The 27,323-nt window shown below is 36.7% G+C and overlaps 1 protein-coding gene across 1 annotated transcript in view; it reads right to left on the bottom strand.

Moving 5' to 3' along the window:
- GRAMD1C (GRAM domain containing 1C) overlaps window positions 1–27,323 on the bottom strand; it is a 91,579-nt gene that overhangs the window by 43,003 nt on the left and 21,253 nt on the right. Inside the window, exons 3-6 of the mRNA XM_060099870.1 lie at window positions 25,834–25,919; window positions 15,445–15,548; window positions 14,757–14,852; window positions 9,667–9,747 (exon numbers count right to left, since the gene is read on the bottom strand). Of these exons, the coding sequence (XP_059955853.1) occupies window positions 9,667–9,747; window positions 14,757–14,852; window positions 15,445–15,548; window positions 25,834–25,919 (367 nt within the window). The remainder of the gene's footprint in view (window positions 1–9,666; window positions 9,748–14,756; window positions 14,853–15,444; window positions 15,549–25,833; window positions 25,920–27,323) is intronic.

The raw sequence follows: 27,323 nt of genomic DNA, 5'->3' as shown, positions 1-27,323 counted from the left end.
TCCTCCAATATTATGAACCAAATTGTAGTCCCCCAAATTCACATGCTGAAGCTCCAACCCCCAATATGGCTATACTTGGAGACAGAGATTTTAAGGAGGAGATTAAGGTTAAATGAAGTTGCTATGGTCTGAATTGTGTCTCCCGCAAATCCATATGTTGAAACCCCAACTCGCAATGTATTTGGAGATGGGGCCTTTGGGTTCCAGAACTCTAAGAAAATAAATTTCTGTTGTTTAAGCCATTCAGTCTATGGCATTTTTTTAATGGCAGACCTAACAGACTAATTCATCCAACTTTGTTCTTCTTTTTCAAGATTGTTCTTGCTATTCTGGGTAACTTCCATTTCCATATGAGTTTTAGAATCCACTTCTCAATTTCTACAAAAAGGCCAGTTGGTATTCTGATATGGGTTGCACTGAATCTGCAGATCAATTTGGGGAGTATTGCCATCTTAACAATATTAAGTCTTCTAATCCATGAGCATGAGATTCTTTTCATTTACTTAAGTCTCCTTTAATTTCTTTCAACTATGTCTAGAGCTTTCAGTATACATGTCTTATACTTCTGTTAAATTTATTCCCAAGTATTTTATTCTTTTTTGATGCTATTGTAAATGAATTTTTAAAAATTTTTATTATCAGATTGTTTATTGTGAATGTATAGAAATATAAGTAATCTTTTGGGCCTCCCTGGTGGCGCAGTGGTTGAGAGTCCGCCTGCCGATGCAGGGGATACGGGTTCGTGCCCCGGTCTGGGAGGATCCCATATGCCGCGGAGCGGCTGGGCCCGTGAGCCATGGCCGCTGGGCCTGCGCATCCGGAGCCTGTGCTCCGCAACGGGAGAGGCCACAACAGTGAGAGGCCCGCATACCACAAAAAGAAAAAAAAAAAAAAAAAGAAAAGAAATATAAGTAATCTTTGTATTTTGATCATGCATTCTGCAACATTACTGAACTTATTTATTGGTTCTCGCACATTTTTATTGGTTTACTTAGGATTTTATATACACAAAAACATGGCATCTGTCAATGGAGATAGTTTTTATTTCTTCATTTTTTTTTTTTTGGAAATGACAGATCTTTCTTAGAGCTTTTATTCAATTCATGTTGTGTATATCTCTATAGTATATAAAATAGATACATGTGTTGAAATATAAACTTACCAAAGAGAACTTATCTCCAGGCAGTTTTTCTGTTTGAAGAACGATAATAAATAGTTCCTAAAATTTTTTTTAATTTAATTTTTTTATATAGCAGGTTCTTCTTAGTCACCAATTTTATACACATCAGCGTACACATGTCAATGCCAATCGCCCAATTCATCACACCATGACCCCCACCACCCCGTGGCTTTCCCCCTTCATATCCATACGTTTGTTCTCGACATCTGTGTCTCAACTTCTGCCCTGCAAACCGGCTCATCTGTACCATTTTTCTAGGTTCCACATACATGCATTAATACGATAATGCAATATTTGTTTTTCTCTTTCTGACTTACTTCACCCTGTATGACAGTCTATAGATCCATCCACATCTCAACAAATGACTCAATTTCGTTCCTTTTTATGGCTGAGTAATATTCCATTGTATGTATGTACCATATCTTCTTTATCCACTCATCTGTCGATGGGCACTTAGGTTGCTTCCATGACCTGGATATTGTAAATAGTGCTGCAATGAACATTGGGGTGCATGTGTCTTTTTGAATTATGGTTTCCTCTGGGTATATGCCCAGTAGTGGGTTGCTGGATCATACTGAAATTCAATTTTTAGTTTTTTAAGGAACCTCCATACTGTTCTCCATAGTGGCTGTATCAATTCACATTCCCACCAACAGTGCAAGAGGGTTCCCTTTTCTCCACACCCTCTCCAGCATTTGTTGTTTGTAGATTTTCTGATGATGCCCATTCTAACTGTTGTGAGGTGATACCTCATTTTAGTTTTGATTTGCATTTCTCTAATAATTACTGATGTTGAGCAGCTTTTCATGTGCTTCTTGGCCATCTGTATGTCTTCTTTGGAGAAATGTCTGTTTAGGTCTTCTGCCCATTTTTGGATTGGGTTGTTTGTTTCTTTAATATTGAGCTGCATGAGCCGTTTACATATTTTGGAGATTAATCCTTTGTCCATTGATTCATTCGCAAATATTTTCTCCCATTCTGAGAGTTGTCTTTTCATCTTGTTTATGGTTTCCTTTGCTGTGCAAAAGCTTTTAAGTTTCATTAGGTCCCATTTGTTTATTTTTGGTTTTATTTCCATTACTCTAGGAGGTGGATCAAAAAAGACCTTGCTGTGATTTATGTCAAACAGTGTTCTTCCTATGTTTTCCTCTAAGAGTTTATAGTGACGGTGTTACATTTAGGTCTCCAATCAATTTTGAGTTTATTTTTGTGTATGGTGTTAGGGAGTGTTCTAATTTCATTCTTTTACATGTAGCTGTCCAGTTTTCCCAGCACCACTTATTGAAGAGACTGTCTTTTCTCCATTGTATAACCTTGCTTCCTTTGTCATAGATTAGTTGACCGTAGGTGCATGGGTTTATCTCTGGGATTTCTATCTTGTTCCATTGATCTATGCTTCTGTTTTTGTGCCAGTACCATATTGTCTTGATTACTGTAGCTTTGTAGTATAGTCTGAAGTTAGGGAGTCTGATTCCTCCAGCTCCGTATTTTTCCCTCAAGACTGCTTTGGCTATTTGGGGTCTTTTGTGTCTCCATGCAAATTTCAAGATTTTTTGTTCTAGTTCTGTAAAAAATGCCATTGGTAAATTGATAGGGATTGCACCGAATCTGTAGATTGCTTTGGGTAGTATAGTCATTTTCACAATATTGATTCTTCCAATCCAAGAACATGGTATATCTCTCCATCTGTTGGTATCATCTTTCATTTCTTTCACCAGTGTCTTATAGTTTTCTGCATACAGGTCTTTTGTCTCCCTAGGTAGGTTTATTCCTAGGTATTTTATTCTTTTTGTTGCAGTGGTAAATGGGAGTGTTTCCTTAATTTCTCTTTCAGATTTTTCATCATTAGTGTATAGGAATGCAAGAGATTTCTGTGCATTAATTTTGTATCCTGCAACTTTACCAAATTCATTGATTAGCTCTAGTAGTTTTCTGGTGGCATTTTTACGATTCTCTATGTATAGCATCATGTCATCTGCAAACAGTGACAGTTTTACTTCTTTTCCAATTTGGATTCCTTTTATTTCTTTTTCTTCTCTGATTGCCATGGCTAGGACTTCCAAAACTATGTTGAGTAAGAGTGGTGAGAGTGGACATCCTTGTCTTGTTCCTGATCTTAGGGGAAATGCTTTCAGTTTTTCACCATTGAGAATGATGTTTGCTGTGGGTTTGTCTTATATGGCCTTTATTATGTTGAGGTAGGTTCCCTCTATGCCCACTTTCTGAAGAGTTTTTATCATAAATGGGTGTTGAATTTTGTCAAAAGCTTTTTCTGCATCTATTGAGATGATCATATGGTTTTCATTCTTCAGTTTGTTAATATGGTGTATCACATTGATTGATTTGCATATATTGAAGGATCCTTGCATCCCTGGGATAAATCCCACTTGATCATGATGTATGATCCTTTTAATGTGTTGTTGGATTCTGTTTGCTAGTATTTTGTTGAGGATTTTTGCATCTATATTCATCAGTGATATTGGTCTGTAATTTGCTTTTTTTGTAGTATCTTGGTTTGGTTTTGCTATCAGGGTGATGGTGGCCTCATATAATGAGTTTGGGAGTGTTCCTTCCTCTGCAATTTTTGGAAGAGTTTGAGAAGGATGGGTGTTAGCTCTTCTCTAAATGTTTGATAGAATTCACCTGTGAAGCCATCTGGTCCTGGACTTTTGTTTGTTGGAAGATTTTTAATCACAGTTTCAATTTCATTACTTGTGATTGGTCTGTTCACATTTTCTGTTTCTTCCTGGTTCAGTCTTGGAAGCTTATACCTTTCTAAGAGTTTGTCCATTTCTTCCAGGTTGTCCATTTTATTGGCATAGAGTTGCTTGTAGTAGTCCCTTAGAATGCTTTGTATTTCTGTGGTGTCTGTTGTAACTTCTCCTTTTTCATCTCTAATTTTATTGATTTGAGTCCTCTCCCTCTGTTTCTTGACGAGTCTGGCTAATGGTTTATCAATTTTGTTTATCTTCTCAAAGAACCAGCTTTTAGTTTTGTTGATCTTTGCTATTGTTTCTTTGTTTCTTTTTCATTTATTTCTGCTCTGATCTTTATGATTTCTTTCCTTCTGCTAACTTTGGGTTTTGTTTGTTCTTCTTTCTCTAGTTCCTTTAGGTGTAACATTAGATTGTTTACTGGAGATTTTTCTTGTTATTTGAGGTAGGCTTGTATAGCTATAAACTTCCCTCTTAGAACTGCTTTTGCTGCATCCCATAGGTTTTGGATTGTCGTGTTTTCATTGTCATTTGTCTCCAGGCATTTTTTGATTTCCTCTTTGATTTCTTCAGTGATCTCTTGGTTATTTAGTAACGTATTGGTTAGCCTCCATGTGTTTGTGTTTTTTACATTTTCTTCCCTGTAATTGATTTCTAATCTCAGAGCGTTGTGGTCAGAAAAGATGCTTGATATGATTTCGATTTTCTTAAGTTTATTGAGGCTTGATTTGTGACCCAAGATATGATCTATGCTGGAGAGTGTTCCATGCGCACTTGAGAAGAAAGCGTAATCTGCTGTTTTGGGATGGAATATCCTATAAATATCAATTAAATCTATCTGGTCTATTGTGTCATTTAAAGCTTCTCTTTCCTTATTAATTTTCTGTTTGGATGATCTGTCCATTGGTGTAAGTGAGGTGTTAAAGTCCCCCACTATTATTGTGTTATTGTTGATTTCCTCTTTTACAGCTGTTAGCAGTTGCCTTATGCATTGAGGTGCTCCTATGTTGGGTGCATATATATTTATAATTGTTATATCTTCTTCTTGGATTGATCCCTTGATCATTATGTAGTGTCCTTCCCTGACTCTTGTAACATTCTTTATTTTAAAGTCTATTTTATCTGATATGAGTATTGCTACTCCAGCTTTCTTTTGATTTCCATTTGCATGGAGTATCTTTTTCCATCCCCTCACATTCAGACTATATCTGTCCCTAGGTCTGAAGTGGGTCTCTTGTAGACAGCATATAGATGGGGCTTGTTTTTGTATCCATTCAGCAATCCTGTGTCTTTTGGAGCATTTAATCCATTCACATTTAAGGTAATTATCGATATGTATGTTCCTATGACCATTTTCTTAATTGTTTTGGGTTTGTTTTTGTAGGTCCTTTTCTTCTCTTGTGTTTCCCACTTAGAGAAATTCCTTTAGCATTTATTGTAGAGCTGGTTTGGTGTGCTGAATTCTCCTAGCTTTTCTTTTCTGTAAAGCTTTTGATTTCTCCATCGAATCTGAATGAGATCCTTGCTGGCTAGAGTAATCTTGGTTGTAGGTTCTTCCCTTTCATCACTTTAAGTATATCATGCCACTCCTTTCTGGCTTGTAGAGTTTCTGCTGAGAAATCAGCTGTTAACCTTATGGGATTTCCCTAGTATGTTATTTGTCATTTTTCCCTTGCTGCTTTCAATAATTTTTGTTTGTCTTTGATTTTTTCCAATTTGATTACTATGTGTCTAGGCGTGTTTCTCCTTGGGTTTATCCTGTATGGGACTCTCTGTGCTTCCTGGACTTGGGTGGCTATTTCCTTTCCCATGTTAGGGAGGTTTTCGACTATAATCTCTTCAAATATTTTCTCAGGTCCTTTCTCTCTCTCTTCTCCTTCTGGGACCCCTATAATGCGAATGCTGTTGCATTTAATGTTGTCCCAGAGCTCTCTTAGGCTGCCTTCATTTCTTTTCATTCTTTTTTCTTTATTCTGTTCCACAGAAGTGAATTCCACCTTTCTGTCTTGAAGGTCACTTATCCGTTCTTCTGTCTCAGTTATTCTATTATTGATTCCTTCTAGTGTAGTTTTCATTTCAGTTATTGTATTGTTCATCTCTGTTTGTTCTTTAATTCTTGTAGGTCTTTGTTAAACATTTCTTGCATCTTCTCGATCTTTGCCTCCATTCTTTTTCCGAGGTCCTATATCATCTTCATTATCATTATTCTGAATTCTTTTTCTGGAAGGTTGCCTATCTCCACTTCATTTAGTTGTTTTTCTGGGGTTTTATCTTGTTCCTTCATCTGGTACACATAGCCCTCTGCTTTTACATCTTGTCTATATTTCTGTGAATGTGGTTTTTGTTCCACAGGCTGCAGGATTGTAGTTCTTCCTGCTTCTGCTGTCTCTAGTTCTTCATTTTTAATGTGGATGTCTTTTACTTCTTTTTCTTGCCTTATTTCCCTGGCTAGAACCTTCAATACAATGTTGAACAGAAGTGGCAAGAAAGGACATCCTTGCCTTGTTCCTGACCTTAAGGCGGAAGCATTAGTCTCTCACCATTAAATATGTAGGTGTGAATTTTATCAGGCTGTTGAAATTTCCTGCTAGTCCTAGCCTGTTTTATTTTTTATCATGAAAGGATGTTTGATTCTGTCAAATATTTTTCCTGTATTGATTGAGATTATCATGTTTTTTTCCTCTAGTGTATTGCATTGATCAATTTTCATATGTTGAACAACCTTGTAAAAATCATGGCATATAATCTTTTTATATGTTGCTGACTTTGGTTTGCTAATATTTTCTTGAGGATTTTTGCGTCTACATTCATAGACACAATGAACATAAATATTGGTCTGTAGTTTTCTTGTGATGTTCTTTGTCTGTTTTTGGTATCAAGGTAATATAGGCTTCATAGACTGAGTTGGGAAGTGTTCCCTCCTATTTAATTTTTTGGCATACTTTGTGAAAGACTGAAAGATTGGTATTAATGCTACTGTAACATTTGGCAGGATTCACCAATGAAGCCATCTGGGCCTGAGCTTTTCTCTGTAGGTAGATTTTTGATTACTAATTCAATCTCTTTCCTTGTTATAGGTCTATTCAGATTTTCTATTTATGATTGAGTCAGTTTTAATAGTTTCTGACATTCTAGGTATTTGTTCATTTCATTTAGGTTAACTACTTTTTTGGCATACAATTGTTCATAGTATAAACCCTTTATTTTTGTAAGGCCGGTAGTAATGTTACCACTTTCACTTCTGAATGTAATAATTTTAATTTCTTCTTGGTAACCCTAGCTAAAGGTTTGTCAATTTTGTTGATCTTTTCAAATAAAGAACTTTTGGTTCTGTTGATTAACACTATTTTTCTATTCTTTTTGTTGTTGTTGTTTTGCTATACGCAGGCCTCTCACTGTTGTGGCCTCTCCCATTGTGGAGCACAGGCTCTGGACATGCAGGCTCAGCAGCCATGGCTCACGGGCCCTGCCGCCCTGCGGCATGTGGGATCTTCCTGGACCGGGGCACGAACCCACATCCCCCACATTGGCAGGCGGACTCTCAACCACTGCGCCACCAGGGAAGCCCTCTATTCTTTATTTCATACATTTCTCTTTTTTTAAATAAATTTATTTATTTATTATTTTTGGTTGCATTGGGTCTTTGTTGCTGCATGCGGGCTTTCTCTAGTTGCAGTAAGTGGGGGCCACTCTTTTTTGTGGTGTGCAGGCTTCTCTTGTTGCAGAGCATGGGCTCTAGGCACGCAGGCTTCAGTAGTTGTGGCACACAGGCTCAGTAGTTGTGTTTGCAGGCTCTAGAGCACAGACTCAGTAGTTGTGGGACACGGGCTTAGTTGCTCCATGGCACGTGGGATCTTCCCAAACCAGGGATCAAACCCATGTCCCCTGCATTGGCAGGCAGATTCTTAACCACTGAACCACCAGGGAAGTCCCATATATTTCTCATCTAATCTTTATTATTTCCTTGCTTCTATTTGCTTTCAATTTAGTTTCCTCTTCTTTTTCTAATTTCTTAAGGTAGAAAGTTAGTTTATTGATTTGAGATCACTCTTCTTTTCAAATATAGGTGTTTATAGTTATAAATTCCCCTCTTAAGCCCTGCTTTAGCTGTATCTCATAAGTCTTGGTATGTTGTGTTTTTGTTTTCATTTAGCTCTAAGTATTTTCTAATTTCCCTTGTGATTTCTTCTTTCACCATTGGCTTTCTAGGTGTGTTATGCTTAATACCCACTTTTTTGTGAATTTCCCAAATTTTCTTCTGCTACTGAATTCTAATTTCATTCCGTTGTGATCAGAGAACACATTTTGTATTATTTCAATCCTTTTGAATTTATTAAGGCTTGTTTTATGACCCAGTGTATGGTCTATTCTGAGAATATTCCATGTACACTTGAGAAGGATGTGTATTCTGTTTTGAGTGGAATGTTCCACAGATGTCTTTTAGTTCTAGTTATATAGTTTTGTTCGTCTTCTATTTCCGTGTTGATTTTCTGTCTAGTTATTCTATACATCGTTTAAAGTGGGGTACTGAAATCTCCCAACTATTATTGTTAAATTGCCTATTTTTCTCTTCAGTTCTGCCAGTTTTTGTTCCATGTATCTTATTTATTTATCTATGTTTATGTGGTGATTTATTTCTGTTCCATATATTTTAGAGTTCTCTTATTAGGTGCATATAAGTCTATAATTATTATGAATTCCAGACGGATTGACCCTTTTATTATTATTAAATATTCTTCCTTGTCTCTACTAATTTTTGATTTTAAGCTTATTTTGTCTGATATTACTATAGTCACTTCGGCTCTCTTTTGGATATTGTTTGCATAGTATATCTTTTTCTATCCTTTTACTTTCCATCTGTTTCTATCTTTAAATCTTATGTGTCTATATATGGAATCTAAAAAAGAAAATGGTTCTGAAGAACCTAGGGGCAGGACAGGAATAAAGATGCAGACGTAGAGAATAGACTTGACGACATGGTGGGGGAAGGGTAAGCTGGGATGAAGTGAGAGAGTGGCATGGACATATATACACTACCAAATGTAAAATAGATAGCTAGTGGGAAGCAGCCACATAGCACAGGGAGATCAGCTCGGTGCTTTGTGACCACCTAGAGGGGTGGGATGGGGAGGGTGGGAGGGAGACGCAAGAGTGGGGAGATATGGGGTTATATGTGTATGTATAGCTGATTCACTTTGTTATAAAGCAGAAACTAACACACCATTGTAAAGCAATTATACTCCAATAAAGATGTTAAAAAAATAAAAACTAAATAAATCTGATGTGTCTCTTATAGATAGCATATAGTTGGATCATGTTTATCTCTGCCTTCTGCTTAAGGAGTTTAACCCACTTATGTTTAACGATTTAATGTAATGTCTGCTATCTTGCTATTTGTTTTCTTGCTAATGTAATGTTTGCTATCTTATTAGGTCTTTTTTGTCCCTCTATTCCTCCATTACTGCCTTCTTATGTGTTAAATAGATATTTCTAGTGTGCCATTTTCATTCCCTTTATGTTTCTTTTACCATATTTTGGATGGTAAGTTATTATTAAGTTATTTTCTTGGTGGTTACTCTGGGGATTACAATTAACATCTTAACTTGTAACTATGGATTTTGTTTTGCTTCAAGTTTCTTCTTGGAATTGAATAGTCTAGTCAAAATTAACCACAGAAAAATAAAAAGGAGCTTTCAACTCACAAACACTGTATAGGTACACACTGGGAGGCTGCTATTATAACAACCACCAGCCTCTGGTATGAACACTTACCTTGTCTAACAGTACGTTCTGCCACAACCTAAAGATACTGAGGTAACTTCTATCCCTGGCAGCAAAAGATGTGAAGAAAAACTGCGAAGACAAATAATAGGACAATTTTAATGTCATGGAAAAAAAAGGGAAAGTATCTGTCATGACAGTCTGCTGTGACTTGATATGGTCAAAGCGAACTAGTAGGTCACCATTGCCTACTTTATATACTAATTTTTGTTAAACTTTTCATTATAATAGAAAAAAACCACATAACTGGTGCATGAATAAGGTGTCTTTTAAAATTGTACCTTACAGCAAAATAACTTTATCAATATTTACTAGGGAAAGGAGCTTGAACTAGGTAGCTATTTACATTCATTGTAGTTTAATTATTAAAATCAATCTAAATAAACTTATTAAAAAATTAAAATTTTATTTATTCTGAACTTTGCAGAGAGATATAATTTGGTGGCCGTTTGAGCCAAATATACACAAAGAATAAGAGAAAACTGCAAGTGGACTTCAGAGATAGATTTATTTTAAGGATCTTAATTTAAAATTATGTCATCTTTCATAGTCTTCTAAAAAAATCCAGAAATACGTAATCTCAATTAATTATAGATATAGAACACCCATGTTAACACTAAACTTTGCTTTCAATGTTGTATAAGAAAAATAGCATACTTTAATCTATAATTCCATGTTTGCTTTTAGCCCCATCTCTTCCTCTGCATGTAAATGATTTTTGCAAAGTCATATCTTATAATAGGCTTTTATGAGAAAATATGACAAGCAGCAGCACTAAATACAGTCTCTCAGTGTATCATCTCTTCTGATCCCCTAGTTAGTGACTTTGAATGATTGACTGGCTATTTTTAGGAATGAGAAAGCTCAGTTCCATTTTTGATTTATTAAATAAAATGCCAAACATAATAGTATTTGAGGTGTTTATATTTTTCATAGAAAGGTTTTAAAGTAGTATTTTTCCAGCTAATAAACTGAAACCTAGTTTATATAATATTCTTCAAAAAGCAAAACTTTTTATCATGGGGATATATCTAGGAGCTCTTCCAAACACAATTACACATATAATATTGTGACCTAATGATCACTATTTACTACCCTTTATCTCCTTTTCTTAGACCAAATTTTAATAATCTTACAACCTTGTATGTAGATATATAGATAAGAAAAATCACCTAGTCCATCTCTTTTTCACCATGGTGTTACGCTTACTATTCCCACTTTTTAAACTAAATACTTTGTTATCAACTTTATCCACTCTTATATACCAAAACCACGTTCTCAACTCCTTAACACTCCCATCTTTCTGGGCAATCTATGTAAATTACCATCTTATTTTATTCCTCGTTAGATATCCAACTTCAAAAATTTACTAATAGGGCTTCCCTGTTGGCGCAATGGTTGAGAGTCTGCCTGCCGTTGCAGGGGATGCAGGTTCGTGTCCCAGTCCAGGAAGATCCCACATGCCGTGGAGCGGCTGGGCCCGTGAGCCACGGCCGCTGAGCCTGCGCGTCCGGAGCCTGTGCTCCGCAACGGGAGAGGCCACAACAGTGAGAGGTCCGCGTACCGCAAAAAAAAAAAAATTTACTAATATATCTTGCTTCTATAATAACATTAGAGAGTTCCCTGGTGGCCTAGTTGTTAGGATTCAAGGCTTTCAGTGCCGTGGCCTGGGGTCAGTCCCTGGTTGGGGAACTGAGATCCCATAAGTTGTGCAGCGCGGCCAAATAATAATAATTATTATTATAATAACCTTAATTTGTGAGGAGTTCTGGATAATGACACCTCTAAACTGTTGGGGCATAGAACGTATGCTAGAAATGAAAACAACTAAAAGTACCATGATTAACCTTCCCTTAACCATACAGTACATGGAGGGATAAATACTTAGTAGTGTAGATTTTTTTTCTCCATGATGATGGTAAAAGAGATCACTGAATCAATACAGTGAGGTAGTTAGGACCAGTGTCTCTGCAATTAAACTACCTGGGTTCATATCCTGGTTCTACCACTCAGTTCTATGACTTTGAGTCACTTTTATTTTCTTTAGTTTCCTCATCTACAAAATGAGAATAATTTCAGTAGCAAATTTTTGTGAGAACTAAATGAGAAAATACATGTAAAAAAAAACTTAGCACAATATTTAGAACAAGTATGTTTGGCAAATACTAGCTGTTGTTATCATTATTAAAATTTAAATGCTTGGGCTTCCCTGGTGGCACAGTGGTTGAGAGTCCACCTGCTGATGCAGGGGACACGGGTTCGTGCCCCGGTCTGGGAAGATCCCACATGCCGTGGAGCGACTGGGCCTGTGAGCCATGGCCGCTGAGCCTGCGCGTCCAGAGCCTGTGCTCCGCAACGGCAGAGGCCACAACAGTGAGAGGCCCGCATACCGCAAAAAAAAAAAAAAGAATAAGCTTATTTTAGGTCTTGTTTCCTTCTTGAACAGTTTGGCCCTAAAGCTGTTTAGCAGAACAGAGGAAAGCAAGGCATCCACGCTAGAGGTAAGGGCAGGGGCAGAGGAGCTGCAGTAGCCCAAAGCAGGGTGTCAGCACCAGAGAAGAATGAGGAGATTGTCCTCATAGAAGGGCTGTCCTGTGTGGAGTATCAGAGCCCAAGCAGGGTGAGGAGAGCTTTTTCAGGATGAGAGCCCTAGTGTGGTGGGGAGATGGGCAGCAACCTGACTCTACGTGTCAGAAATCAAGCGTAGGGAAGGGGCAGCAGAAGAGATGAAGATGAATTACATACAGGTCCACTGATCAAAGTAAATATATTAAGGAGAATGGGAGCCTGGTTTCTCTGTCAGGGAAAGGAGTTACAAATACAAAAGGAAAGGGATTTCCCTGGCAGTCCAGTGGTTGAGACTCCGCACTCCCAGTGCAGGGGGCACAGGTTCCATCCCGGTCAGAGAACTAAGATCCCACATGCCGCATGGTGCAGCCAAAAAAAATGAAGGGGAAAAGTAAAAATAACTGTGTTGTTGGACTAGAATTAGAGGTATTCGTGTGAATTGGTGATTTATTATTCATAGATAGACAGATAAACGTAGATGTATAAGTGGGAATATATGTGTGTGTATTATGTATGTAGGTGTGTAATTTATATATATATTGTATATACCCTTGTTCTGCCCAATTAGAGGGCTCAAACAGTGATCCCTATAGCAATGAACAAACTGGCTTCTAAATATCAGTCTCCCCTAAAAGAAAACAGGACTCCTTGGAGAAATGGTTGATTCCAGGACTGAGGCAGAGAAAACCTGTAACATCTTGTGCTAAAAAGCAAGAAAGTGCTGAAATAATGCTGAGAATGGTCAAAAGGACACCGGAGCCAGCTTGAGGGGGCTCCCACTGGCCAAATTTGGGACAATTTGAGCATCAAAATAAGTAATGATAGCAATGGATTATAATTCATTGAATAAAATAAGAAGCTATGAGGTCATATTGATATAAGTAAATAAATGAATAAATTTTATGAGGCATAGTATATTTACATAGTTTCAAAGTAGTTGACCACAAAACATTATTACAAAGGAAAATAGACTAACTTTACAGTAAAGTCTGGCAGACACCACCTTATTCAAGTGATCAAAGTGAATATCACCAGTAATCATAGAAATTAAATCATGTACCACTTGATAGGACACAATGGAAAGAAGAGAGTATCATTTCTATGTTATTTCTGTCAAAATTGTATAACTTAAACTTAATCATAAGAAAATATCAGACAAACACAATTGAGGGATATCCTACAAAATAACTGACCTATAATCTTTAGAAGCATCAAGGGCACAAAAGTCAAGGCAAGACTAAGGGACTAGTCCAGAATAAGGAAATTAAAGAGCATGACAGCTAAATGTAATATGTATTTCTGAACTGGGCCTATTTGCTATAAAGGATTTTATTGGGATAATTGAGGAAACCAAAGCGGGTTTGAGAATTGAGCAGTGATAATGATCAACGTTAATTTCTTGAATTTGATGGTCATGTTGTGGTTATGTAGGAGAATGTCTTTGTTAGAAATACATGCTATATTTTCTTTAAACACATATTAGGTTCATTTCCATCTGCCATCTTTTTGGGGGATGAAAAACTCCCTAGCTGAAATATGTTTGCTAATAAATATAACCTGAGATTTTTCTTTGAAATTAAACTGTAAAAATGTTAAAAAAAAAAAAGAAGAAATACATGATAAACTATCTGGGATCATGTCTGGAGTGATAAGTCTTCAGAGTGACAACTTATTCTCAAATAGTTCAGAGGGGAAAAGTTCTTTGTACTGTACCTGGCAGTGTTCTGTAGGGATGAGATTGTTTAAAAAGAAAAATGAAAGTGCATGTGAAAGAAACTTTACAAGATTAAAAAGTATCATCATAATGATTCAATCTCATGATCGTGTTTCTATCCTTCTCTCCTTCCTCTTTTCCCTTTCATTTCCTTCCTTCCTTCCTCCTTTCCTTCCTTTCTTCCTTCTTCTTCTCCTTCATTCCCTTCCATACTTTCCTTTTTTCCTTCCTTCCTTCCTTTTTCTTTCTCAACATTATGCTTCTAATGTCACATACAGAGCCCGTATCAATTTTCCAGGTGGGTAGAAAAAGATTCTTCATACCAAGAAATGATGGATATTGTAGGTGGATAATAAAAATGATGGCAGTTAAAGAAAATCACCATTCTAAAAAAGATTGTAGTGATTATGTGTTTACTTGTATGCTACCAAATCTCTGTTTCCTCTGGTTTTTATTAGTTGCTATTGTGCAGGTATTACTGACCAAACAACGATCATGGAATTATAGGGTATTTAGAAATAATAAGGATATTTGCTAAGGCTTACCCTACCTACCTCTTATAATGAAGAAATGAAAAATATGGGAGAAAGTTCTCTGTAAACTATAAACTACAAAAAATTTTAGCAGTCATTTAAAGTTAGTCACCAATATGTATGTAAGTATACAGAAATCTAGTATTAAATACTATTAAATATTCCTAACTCCAAGAAGAATTGCTTACATTCCCAACATTGATGATCAGTATGAGGCAGATTTTCTCCACATTATGTTACAAGGCAAAGGTAGAAAAGTTTTTCACCTTTTCACCCTCTGTAAAGATCTGGATAGCATTTGGGATGAGTCGAGCGGTCTTCTCCTTGGTCATAAAGGTTATGTTCTTTAAAGCAATAGAAATCTAAACACACAAAAAGGGATAAAAAATTGCAAAATGAATTTCTCAGAAACATACACAACACAAAATACCAAGTATTACATCAATCTAGTCCAGAATATTCAGGTGAAAAACCTAAAGGAGTTAATAAGCACATGCCCGCATTCTCTGAGATAAACACAGTGAACAGATATTCTTCCCTTCAGTAATTTCCTCCATCAGCTCCTATACCTAATATTAGGATAAGGTGTGAAAAGACACATGGGTATTTATGTTCCACATTAACACACACACAGACACACAAATATACACAAAAAAATTCAGAGTCTGTCACATAAGACATGCTTTTGTCAGCCAAAAGGAGGTATGTTCAAGTTTTTTTCAACCTGAAATCTCTCTTCTCAACTATATTAAATATGTACAAATGGAGCTCAATGTATTAAGAAAAATATATTACACACTTATACTACACATAAATATATTTAGATGTATACAAGTATAGATAAATACATGTAACTTACTTTGAAATCTAAAGTACATTGTTTTCAGAAGGACTGTATACATTTCTATCTATGCAACTATTTATATCAGCAAATCAAATGAAAATAAATCTTACTGTAGTTTCCCATCTGAAGATGTTGCTATAGAAACATAGCCAGTTTTCTGAAAGGTATAGTCGTCCCTGAAGCAAAATGTCCCTCTGAAGAGCACAAGCATAATCTACATTTAAAAATAATAATAATAAGGAACAGCTTAGTAACAAAAAAATGTGGCAACTTCATAAATCTTATACTACTTGAACACATGGAAAGTCATCACTTTGTTCATTAGTTCATTCATTCATTCATTCACTTATTCCTATACTTTGGGCACCATACACCAGATATTTTGCTAGTCACTAGGGTTACCAGAAATGGACCTTGCCCTCATGGAACACTGTCTAGAGGGGAAGGCATACAATAAACAAATAGAAAAATAAGTATAATGACCAAAGTGTGGAGAAAGCTGAGAGCATATAGCAAGGGGTATACAGGTATGGGGGAGTGGGCAGGGAGAGTATACATGGAAAAGTTCTCCAGAAAAAGTAATCCATAAACTGAGATCTGACGATCAACAAAGGGTCAGCAGGAACATGAGGGAACAGCATGTGCAAAGGCCCTGTGGTAGATACAAACAACATCTTTGAGCGACTATACAAAGATCTCTTTCTAGAGAAGCTGGAGAAGCTAGTTCATGTAAGGTCTCACTGGCCATGGCATAGCGTGGATTTTATGAAAAGCCATCGATGAGTGGGAGGACATGATCAGATGTATGTTATTAAAGACCACTTTATTCACACTGTGAGTATGGATTCAGATAAATCAGTTGGAAATTCGGGGGGAATTGATGGTGGCTCAGACCAAAAGATGACAGTACTAGAGAAAGAAGTAGTTAGATTCAGAGATATTTAAGGGGTAGTACTGATGGGGAGTTGGTAATTAATTAGATGTTGGATGAGGGTGAGGGAGGGAGCAAGGATGACTCTAAAAATTGTATACATTTTAAGTTTAGTTTCAAGTTTGATCCTCTCTACCTCAGCACTATAATCCAGCAAAATCAAGAGTGCTCTGGTAAATGCCACTGTCTACAAGGAAGTTAATACCATGCCTCTAAGATTAAGACCTGTCTCTGTGACTAAAGTAAAAAGCATTGCTAAATTATTAATAATATAAGATATAAAGAGCTGCTGTGAAGAGATTTAGTTTAATTGATAAATTTTAAAACTATATAGTGATTAGCAATTTTAGGAAAAAGTTATTGAGGTTATGAACCTTAAAATATTTAAATTTGCTTGTGTTAAATTTCTAAGCAAATACTAAAAATAGAGCAAAGGAATGCAGTCTTTCACAGTGCTTCCTTCAGCAAAACAAAACTGAGATGCCATCAAACCAAAAAAAAGAAAAAAATCCTAGTAAATAAGCAGATTAAGTTACTCTTTTACTAGTATGCACCTCTAAAACAGGGACGGGGCTAAAGGTCACCTTGAAGTATCCTGAAATTTTTATCTAAAGCACTGAAACACTTTATTAATTCCATGCTTCTCAAATATCAGATCAGAAATACCTGGTAGATTTATTAAAACACAGATTGCTAGGCCCCTCCCTGAGTTTCTGATTAAATACATCTGGGCTGGGGGGAGAGTTGGCACGTCTAGCAAGGTCCCAGGTGATGCCAACTTTGCTAGTCTGTGGACCACACTTTGAGAACCGCTGCACTATTTTACATTAACTCTATTCAAAGCTATGCTAACATTTTAACTGAAGACTAATTGATATAGATTGACAGATTTTTTCCAGTGGTTTTTAAAAACAGTCTCCCTAAAACAGGTGTTTTACTGTAGTAAACTTATACCTCATAAAAATTGATTTTTTGTAAGATAGTTTCATAGCAATATGTCCTAGGCAAGAAATGAAAAAAAAAATTTTTTTTCATTTATTTTTTTTGGCTGTTTTGGGTCTTCATTGCTGCACATGGGCATTCTCTAGCTTCAGTGAGCGGAAGCTACTCTTTGTTGCAGTGTGAGGGCTTCTCACTGCAGTGGCTTCTCTTGTTTCGGAGCACGGGCTCTAGGCGTATGGGCTTCAGTAGTTGTGGAGCTCACGCGGGCTTAGTTGCTCCACGGCATGTGGGACCTTCCCAGACCAGGGATCGAAACCGTGCCCCTTGCATTGGCAGGCAGATTCTTAACCACTGCGCCACCAGGGAAGCCCAGGACTAGTTATCATTTATCTTTAGAACATGTAATGGTTGTACCTGCCTGCCTATACAAAAGGGGGAGATTTCTTTCTGCCTTCACAATGTCTTTTGCAGATTGCCTGTGATGCACATCACATTCTAGTTTAATGTTTATTCAATAATAAAACCAAGTGTTTTCTTTCTCTTTTACTTTTGTGGAGAGGTTTTCTGGGGTGGTAGGATATTTTGTTTTTAATTATATTTTCCCAACACAACATTTTCCAGCATGAAAATCTGCCTTGTTCACTCATTTAATCAGAGAAGTTAAAAAATGTTTTGAGCAATGACATCACTGAAAAAAGCATTCTCTCAAGGTGAATACATTCAAATCAACAAACATATTTAGCAGTATACATATTGTTATTTTAGTACAAAACTAGTACACAGAACTTCCAGTCTAAGTTGACACGTGTCTACTTCCCCCCTTGCTCCAAAATTCCTTTGAAATGACAGGGAAGATGTATGAAAGAGATTAAATTCGTAACAATGCTGAGGGGTGGGTATAAAAACTAGAAGTTTTGATAAATTTTAGAAGACAAAAAGTGGATAAAAATGTGTAAACCACAGCGTGGAGAAAGCCTCAGCTCAAAAAATATACAGGAAGGCTGCAGCAGAGATAACAGCCACTCTTCCCTATGCCACCCCAGAGAGACTTCACACTTAGAATCAGCAGGTACAAAGAGGGATAGCAAGAACAGGGACAGATATCGAATAACTGCCTGGTGAACTCCCTATGGTAGAGGTCAGCCACAGTCACCCACAGCTTCCAACACAGCGGAGTTGCTATAGCTTTGCAGCATCATCATTTGGTGTTGTCAGTTGTTTTGTTTTTGTTTTTTAATCTAATTTAATTTTTTAATACTTTTTATTCATTTATTTTTGGCTGCGTCAGGTCTTAGTTGCAGCATGTGGGATCTTTTGTTGAGGCACGAAGGCTCTTCCTTGTGGTGCTCGGCTTCTCTCTAGTTGTGGCATGCAGGTTTTTCTCTCTCTAGTTGTGGCGCATGGGCTACAGGGCACTTGGGCTCTCTCGTTGAGGTGCGTGGGCTCAGTAGTTGTGGTATGTGGGCTTAGTTGCCCCGAGGCATGCAGGATCTTAGTTCCCTGACCAGAGATCAAACCCACGTCCCCTGCATTGGAAGGTAGATTCTTCACCACTGGACCACCAGGGAAGTCCCTGTATTTAATTTTAGTAAGACTATTAGCTATGTTGTTTATTTAATTGTGCTTTTAATTTGTATTTCCCAATGACAAATGATAGTGTGCAACTTTTTTTTTTTTTTTGCGGTACACGGGCCTCTCACCGTTGTGGCCTCTCCTGTTGCAGAGCACAGGCTCCAGGCGCGCAGGCTCAGCGGCCATGGCTCACGGGCCCAGCCGCTCCACGGCATGTGGGATCTTCCTGGACCGGGGCACAAACCCATGTCCCCTGCATCGGCAGGTGGACTCTCAACCACTGTGCCACCAGGGAAGCCCGTGTGCAATTTTTAATATGCTTATTTGCTATCCATACATCTCCTTTGGTAAAGCATCTGCCTATTTTTTAATTGGGATGTTTGTGTTCTTACTGTTAACTTTTAAGAACAGTTTCTATTCTGGATAGAAGTGTTTCTTTAAAAAGAAAAAATCAGATATCTGATTAACAACTGTTTTCTCCCTGTGTCTTATATTTTCACTCTCTAAAAAGTATCTTTTGCAGAGCAAAAAAAGTACAATTTATCAATTCTTTTCTTGTATGAATCATGCTATTGGTATTACATCTAAAAATTCACTATCAAATCCAAGTTCATAGAGATTTCCTCTAGAAAAACCCAGATGTTTTCTTCTAGAAGTTCTACAGTTTTACATTTTACATTTAGTTCTATGATCCATTTTGAGGTAATTTCCATAAAAAGTGTAAGGCAGGCATCAAAGTTCGCTTTTCTGCATATGGACGTCTAATTGTTCCAGCACCATTTGTTGAAAAGACTAACTTTTCTCCATTGAATTGCCTTTGCACCTTTGTCAAAAATCAGTTCACAATATTTGTACGAATTTATATCTGGGCTTTTTTCTGTTCCATTTATCTAAATGTCTATCCTTTGGCAAATCTCAGACTTTCCTGATTACTGTAGTTTCATAATAAGTCTTGAAATTGAGTAATGTGTGTCTTCCAGCTTTGTTCTTCTTTTTCAGAATTATTTTGGCTATTCTAATTCCTTTGTTTTTCTGTATAAATTTTAGAATCAGTGTGTCATTTTACTCATCTATGAAAAAGCTTGCTGGGATTTTTCATTGAGATCTTAACAATATTAAGTCTTTCAATCTATAAACATTTATTTAGACTTCTTTTGTCAATGTGTTACAGTTGTCAGCATATAGAGCCTGCATATGTGTTAGATTTATACCTAAGTGCTTCATATTGGGAAGTTCTGATGTAAATGGTATTTTTAAAATTTCAATTCCAATTGTTCTTTGCTAGTACATATAAATATGACCCTTCCTTTTACCTTCAAATGACCTTCAATCCTGAGACCTTACTAAATTCACTCATTAAATCTAGAAGACTTTGTAGATTATCTGAGATTTTCTACATGAATAATCATGTCTATTGGCAATAAAGTTAGTTTTTTTCCTGTTCTTCTAATGTATATGCCTTTTATTTCCTTTTCAAGTCTAATGCACTCATTATACTTACAACTTCTAGTACAATGCTGAGTAGGAGTAGTGAGAGAGGACATCTTTGCCTAGTTTCTAATTTTAAGTGGAAGGCATTCACTCTCTCATCACTAAGTATGATGTTAGCTGTAGGTTTTTCATAGCAACTTCTAAGGAGATTGAAGTTCTATCCCTAACTTGCTGAGAGATTTCTTATGAATGAATGTTGAATTTTGTCAAACACTTTTTCTGCATCTATTGAGATGATCACATGGTTTTCCATATTTGGTCTGTTAAGATGATAAATTTCATTGATTTTTTTAAGTGTTTAACCAGCCTTGCATTCCTGGAATGAACCTCACTTGGTCATAATCTATAATCCCTTTTATAAATGCTGAATTTCATTCGCTAATATTTTGTTTCAACTTTTTATTTCTATGTTCATGCCAGATATTGGTCTTTTCTTGGAATGTTTCTGTCTGGTTTTGGTATTTTGGTAATACTAGTCTCATAAAATGAGTTGGGAAGTGATCCTTCTTATTTTCTGGAATGGATGATACTATTTCTTCTATAAATGGTTGATAGAATTCACCAGTGACACTATCTAGACCAAGTTTTCTTTTTATGGAAGGTTCTTAACTACAAATTCAATTTCTTTACTAGGTATAGGACTATTCCAGCTATACGTTTCTTCTTGTGTGATGTTCAGGAGTTTGTATTTTTCAAAGAGTTAGTCTATTTTATCTAAATTACTGCATTATGGGCACAGAGTTGTTCATAGTATTTCCTTATTATCCTTAACTATCCATGGGATCAGTAGTGATGGCCTCTTTTCCATTCCTGATATTGGTAATATGTGTCATCCATCATTTTTCTTGGTCAACCAGGCTCTCAGTCTCTCAATTTTATTTATCTTTTCAGAGAACCAGCTTTTGCTTCATTGGTTTTCTCTATTTTTAATTTCATTAATTTATGCTCTGGTCTTTATCATTTCTTTCCCTTTGTTTGCTTTAGGTTTAGTTTCCTCTTCTATTATAGATTTATTAGGTGTAAGCTTAGGTTACTGATTTTACTTCCTTTTTGTTTTTTAATATATTCATTTAACACTATACATTTCCTCTATATACTTACTTTAGATCAATCCCACAAACTGTTATTTTCATTTAGTTCAACTGTATTTCACACTGTTAAATTATTCTGATTCTTACAACTCGTTGCACCCTGAAACACTGTGATACTCCTTTCTTCTGGATCTTCACACATTATTTGACCTTTCCTTCTGAATTTTTTTACTGGATTTTCTTCTTCTACTGCTGCCATGATTCTTTTGTTAGTGTTCTTTTAACTCTATATGTTGTCCATGGTTGAGCTCATCTATTCTCCTGATTTTAAGTGACATTGATATTCATTTACTCACTCATTCCTCTATCCATCAACCATCCATTCAATCATTGAGCACCCATTATTATAAGTCGAGTACTGACCTTGGCATCAGGGTTACAATAGCAAATAATATAGATAATGGTTATGTAAATATATGATAGAGAAAAGTGCAAGGCACTTAAGGGAACACAGAGTGGAGGCATCTATCCAGAGGTGATATTTAAAGTAACAGCACTGATCACCAACCATAGTGTTGGATCAGAGTTCTACAGGGACCTTTCTATGTCAGATATAAAACCTTTCATTGCTGGATCATGGGAAGGCCCTGGGAATCCTAGAAGAGAAGCCAGGAGAGCTAAGGTATGAGGAGTCAGTTGGGGGGCTAAAGGCAGTGGCTATTTACCAGTCAATGTTTCAGTATTTTAACTACTACTACTGTTACTCTGGTGAGCAGTAGCTGAATACGAGAGCTGTACCAATCCAGTCAAATTTACAGTAAAGGCACTGCTAAATGAGAAATATACAAATAAAATATATATAACACATAAATATATATTTTAAAATATATAGACAAAAGATAGCCAGGTACAGAGGAGGGAAAACAGTTCTAGGCAAACTGAAGTAAAAAGGCCTGAAAACAAAAGGAAATGACATGTCCAAAGAAGGCTGCCTTCAGAAGGCTAGAGACTGAAGGGACCTTGATGAAGGATGAGGAATGAGAGGATATTTAACATATATGAAAGGCCACGTAAGTCAGGCAGTCAAGCTTTATTCTAAGGTCATTGGAATACTATCCATGAAGGGTTTTAATCTGATCAGATTTGCATCTTAGAAAAACCACTACAGCTACAGTATTGAATAGATTGAAGGCACGTAAGAATAGGGGAGAGACAAGTTAGAAGATTACTGTGGTGTACACTAAATCTTTATTTCCAGATAATATTTATACTATATATATATATATATATATATATATATATATACACACACACATATATGTATATATATATATATATATATATATTTTAGTTGTCTTGGCAACTCAACCTCAACGTGCCCAAAATTAAAATACTTGCCTTCCTCCAACATGTTATGTCTTCCTTTGTACCACTTCTGTACCTTGTTAAAACTGTTCATATCACCCTGAATCATAGTGATTTGTTTATATGTGTTTGCTCTCCCACCGCACCCCAAGTTCTTCAGAAACAGTATGGTGTGTGGCACATACTGAGTACTAATAAATATTTATTGAACTAGCCTATAAAGTATGATATTGTGGATTTGAAATGACAATGAGTTGTTTTTTAAAATAAAAGTTTAAATTAAATTTAAGATTCTCTGTTTCAGAAGACAGTGATCCAATATGTGGTTAAATCGAAGAACTTAGGGCCTCCCTGGTGGCGCAGTGGTTGAGAGTCCGCCTGCCGATGCAGGGGACATGGGTTCGTGCCCCGATCTGGGAGGATCCCATATGCCGCGGAGCGGCTGGGCCCGTGAGCCATGGCCACTGGGCCTGCGCGTCCGGAGCCTGTGCTCCGCAACGGGAGAGGCCACAACAGTGAGAGGCCCGCATACCGCAAAAAGAAAAAAAAAAAAAAAAAAAAAATCGAAGAACTTAAAGCGATTTGTACAGAATGATACCAATTAGATATTTTAATTTGTATAGATATGTGTGTCACTGACATTATTTCCAGATAGTACAATTATAGGTGGTTTTAGATTTCTACTTTGTAAATGCCTGTATTTTCCAAATTTTATACAATGAACAAGTTTATTATAGCAGTGAGTGAGGAAAACCACAAAAAATGTAAATTTTTTTTTTTTTTTTTTTTTTTTTTTTCTGTACACGGGCCTCTCACTGCTGTGGCCTCTCCCGTTGCGGAGCACAGGCTCCGGACACACAGGCTCCGCGGCCATGGCTCGCGGGCCCAGCCGCTCCGCGGCATGTGGGATCTTCCGGGATCGGGGCACGAACCCGTGTCCCCTGCATCGGCAGGCGGACTCTCAACCACTGAGCCACCAGGGAAGCCCCAAAAAATGTAAATTTTTAAAAGCAAATATACATACTGAAAGATATCTACAAAATATTAAGCAAAATTACATATAGGTGATAGGATCACCAATGATTTTCAATTTTTTCTTTATACATTTCTGTATGGCTTTAATGCTTTATAGTGAGTATATATCACTGTATTATCAGATTAATTTCTTTCAAGAAAGCAGTGATGAGTATAAAATATTTTATAAAGGTTTCCATGAAAAGTATTTGATTTCAAGTGACAAAACTGGCAAGACACATTTGCAACAACAGGTGAAAAATATCTAATTTCTTTTAACATCTAACAAGCTATTACAAGAAAAAGACAAATAACTGCTAGAAAAATGGGCAAAGTTTATGAAAAGAAAGGTTCACAGAAAAATAAAAATGATTTATAGATGTTCAACCTCCCTCATAATTAAAGAAATGCATATTTAAATACAATTTCTATATACCAAATTTTGCTAAAGCAAAGTTCCTGAGGTGTGGCACAGCAGATACTTACATACACTGTTGATGAGAATGAATATTGGTGTAGCCTTTTTGGAGGATAACTTGGCAACAGTATAAACCTTTTAAATGCTCATTACCTTTTAGTCACAATTCCACTTCAAGGAATTTAACCTACAATACACGTGGCACATACGTGCCAAAACAAATGAACATGAAGGTTCAATGTAGCATTAGTGGTAATAGCAAAAGACAGGAAGCAATCAAAATGTCCATGAGTAGGGGATTTATTAAACAAATTATGGTACAAAATTCATTCAATTGACTGCTAGGCAGCCATTAAAGGAATGCAGTGGATCCATAAGTAGTGCTAATAGAGCTCTAAACAAGACTGAAAACAGTAAGCACAGTGTGCTCCCATTTAAGTTCTCTTAGGAATATATTCCTCTTGATATACATACAGAAAATTTCTGGATATATACATAAGAAATTGCTAAAAGTGGTTATCACCCAGGAAGAAGGTCAGAGTGGCCTTGGGTGAAATGATCTTTCACTTTTTTACCATACACTCTATTATCGTGAGACTATATTACATTCCAATCTTTAAAAAAATTGTTTTGATTCATTTCTTTGATATTTAAAGAACTAAACTGAACTCTCTAGAAATTCAGTTACATTGAATTGAATATTAACCAACATCACCAGAAATCTGAGAAATTCCTATGAATAAATGGTTTAAATGAAATATGTACTAAAACTAAAGCCAACTTCAGTATTTTGATGGTAAAGAATCTATATTATACTTATAGCAAAAATAAAGCACTTTTTAAGTACTATGACTAAATTTTTCCTCTTAAGGCCTATTTAAGAAAAAAAATCTACCTGAAAGGCTATATGAATAATGATAAAGCCCTAAAAGTTTTTATAAAATTGCTCTATAATCTGTTAAGGAGCACTTTTTTCTGAGGAACAGTAATATATACTGAACATCAAATTTAAATTTTCCCTACAAAGCCATATGAAACAAGCACCAGAAGAAACTGACAAATCATTTCTTCTTAGGTCTATTTTTTAGCGAGTATAACTGAACCTTGAATAACATGGGTTTGAACTGTGTGGGTGGACTTATATGCAGATTTTTTTTTTTTTTCGGTAAGCGGGCCTCTCACTGTTGTGGCCTCTCCCGTTGCGGAGCACAGGCTCCGGACGCGCAGGCTCAGCGGCCATGGCTCATGGGCCCAGCCACTCCGCGGCATGTGGGACCTTCCCGGACCGGGGCACGAACCCGTGTCCCCTGCATCGGCAGGCGGACTCTCAACCACTGCGCCACCAGGGAAGCCCAGATTTTTTTTAATAGTAAATACTACAGTACTACAAGATCTGTGGTTGGTTGAATCTATGGATGCAGAATCACAGACACAAAGGGACAGCAGATATGAAGGGTTGACTATAAGTTATACGTGGATTTTTGACTCTGCAGAGTCAGCGCTCCTAACTCCTTCAATGTTCAAGGGTCAATTGTACTTAATACTGCAGAAATCACTCCTCCCTGAATTACAACTTAGTTTTACATTGTCTAATTACAGATGATAAGATGCTGCTTATCTCAAAAAATAGTTTCTATGTAGCATAAAGGCTTAAATTTTCTACAAATATTGTCACTCATCAGCTCTACTTTGATGAGGTAGTAAAAGGGTTTTTTGTAACTTCCTGGTTTTTTACCTGCTATCAGCTTCTCTGTATCAGGTAGATGTGTGAATTGTCTTTTATACTCCTCATTCCTGTCTTTATAGGCAGAACTTGAAATCTGCAACAATAAAAAAATTAATTTTCTGTTTAATTATGATCATCATTAAATGAACTGAATTGTAGTATCTTAGAAAATAAAATTAAAATGGACTTTAAAATCATACACTTTTTATGCAATATTTTTGTTTGTCTTTATATGAAAAACCACATAAACATTTCAAAAACACCAAAAGGAAGCAAAGGATGCTTCCAGGATGATGGAGTGAGGACTTTGGCAAATCCTCCCTGCAAAGTCAAATATATAGCTGGGGAAAAAAAAAACAACTGTCAAAAACAATCATCTCAAATGATTGGAAATTGACTAAAGGCATACAATAAATGGAGAAATATTTTCTCAGGAAAATCTACTGAACCTGGGTATGAGCATCAGAAGTCTGTGGCACTCTTTCCTGGGCCTGCTCACATTACTCTTCCTCCCCCACAAGTTAAGTCAGTATAGTACTTCTACAAAGGTGGAACAGGCCGTGAAAACTAGCAGCGGTGCTGACAGAGCAGGACTCAGCTGATTCAGAGTGGAAAGCAGAAAACCTATCCCAGAAGTGAAAGGAAAAATTCTGAAGCTATCCAAGTGCGTGGAGGTTGAAGTCCCAGTTAGAACAACAAACAAGCAGACTGTCTGATCAGTAGGGGGTGTAACAGAGAGATCTTAGAAGAGAGACAGTCACGGATGAACTTGAAAAACTCTCCATGTACTCCTAAATAAACAGGGACTACATGCATGTGTAACAGAGATTGGAAAAATCCCAAACTATCCACACATTCCAGGATGGAGATACAAGAAGTCTCAGTGGAACATTTAAACTGGGACAAACTTGAAAATTATCTGAATTTCGATGCACTACCCAATATATACACAGATCTGTCAGCAGAAGGGAAAAGCCTTATGGGCTCACTGTCTTTGAGCACAATTTCTCACCAATGATTGGCTGATATAAGGGGTGACACCAGAAACCAGCCTTAAAAATAAAACAACAACAATAATAATAAACTGAGCAAAGACATTTGCTTCCACATACCACAGGACAAACAATTTCACAGATTTACTCTAGGCAAGTTACTAAACAGAAATTAGCAATGACAAGCTTTAGGGGTAGAAAGGATGCAATCAGAATCCACAGCTGCTACAATATGTTATCTATATTGTCCAATTTTCTTTTTTTTAATTAATTTTATTTATTTATTTATTTATTACTGTGTTGCGTCTTCGTTGCTGCGCGGGCTTTCTCTAGTTGTGGGGAGCAGGGGCTACTCTTCGTTGCAGTGTGCAGGCTTCTCATTGCAGTGGCTTCTCTTGGTGTGGAGCATGGGCTCTAGGCGCGTGGGCTTCAGTAGTTGTGGCTTGCAGGCTCTAGAGCGCAGGCTCAGTAGTTGTGGCACATGGGCTTAGCTGCTCCGCGGCATGT

The sequence above is a fragment of the Mesoplodon densirostris genome, chromosome 5, assembly GCF_025265405.1.
Source record: "Mesoplodon densirostris isolate mMesDen1 chromosome 5, mMesDen1 primary haplotype, whole genome shotgun sequence".
NCBI classification, from domain to species: Eukaryota; Metazoa; Chordata; class Mammalia; order Artiodactyla; family Ziphiidae; genus Mesoplodon; species Mesoplodon densirostris.
This window is presented reverse-complemented; position numbering and strand designations above follow the sequence as displayed.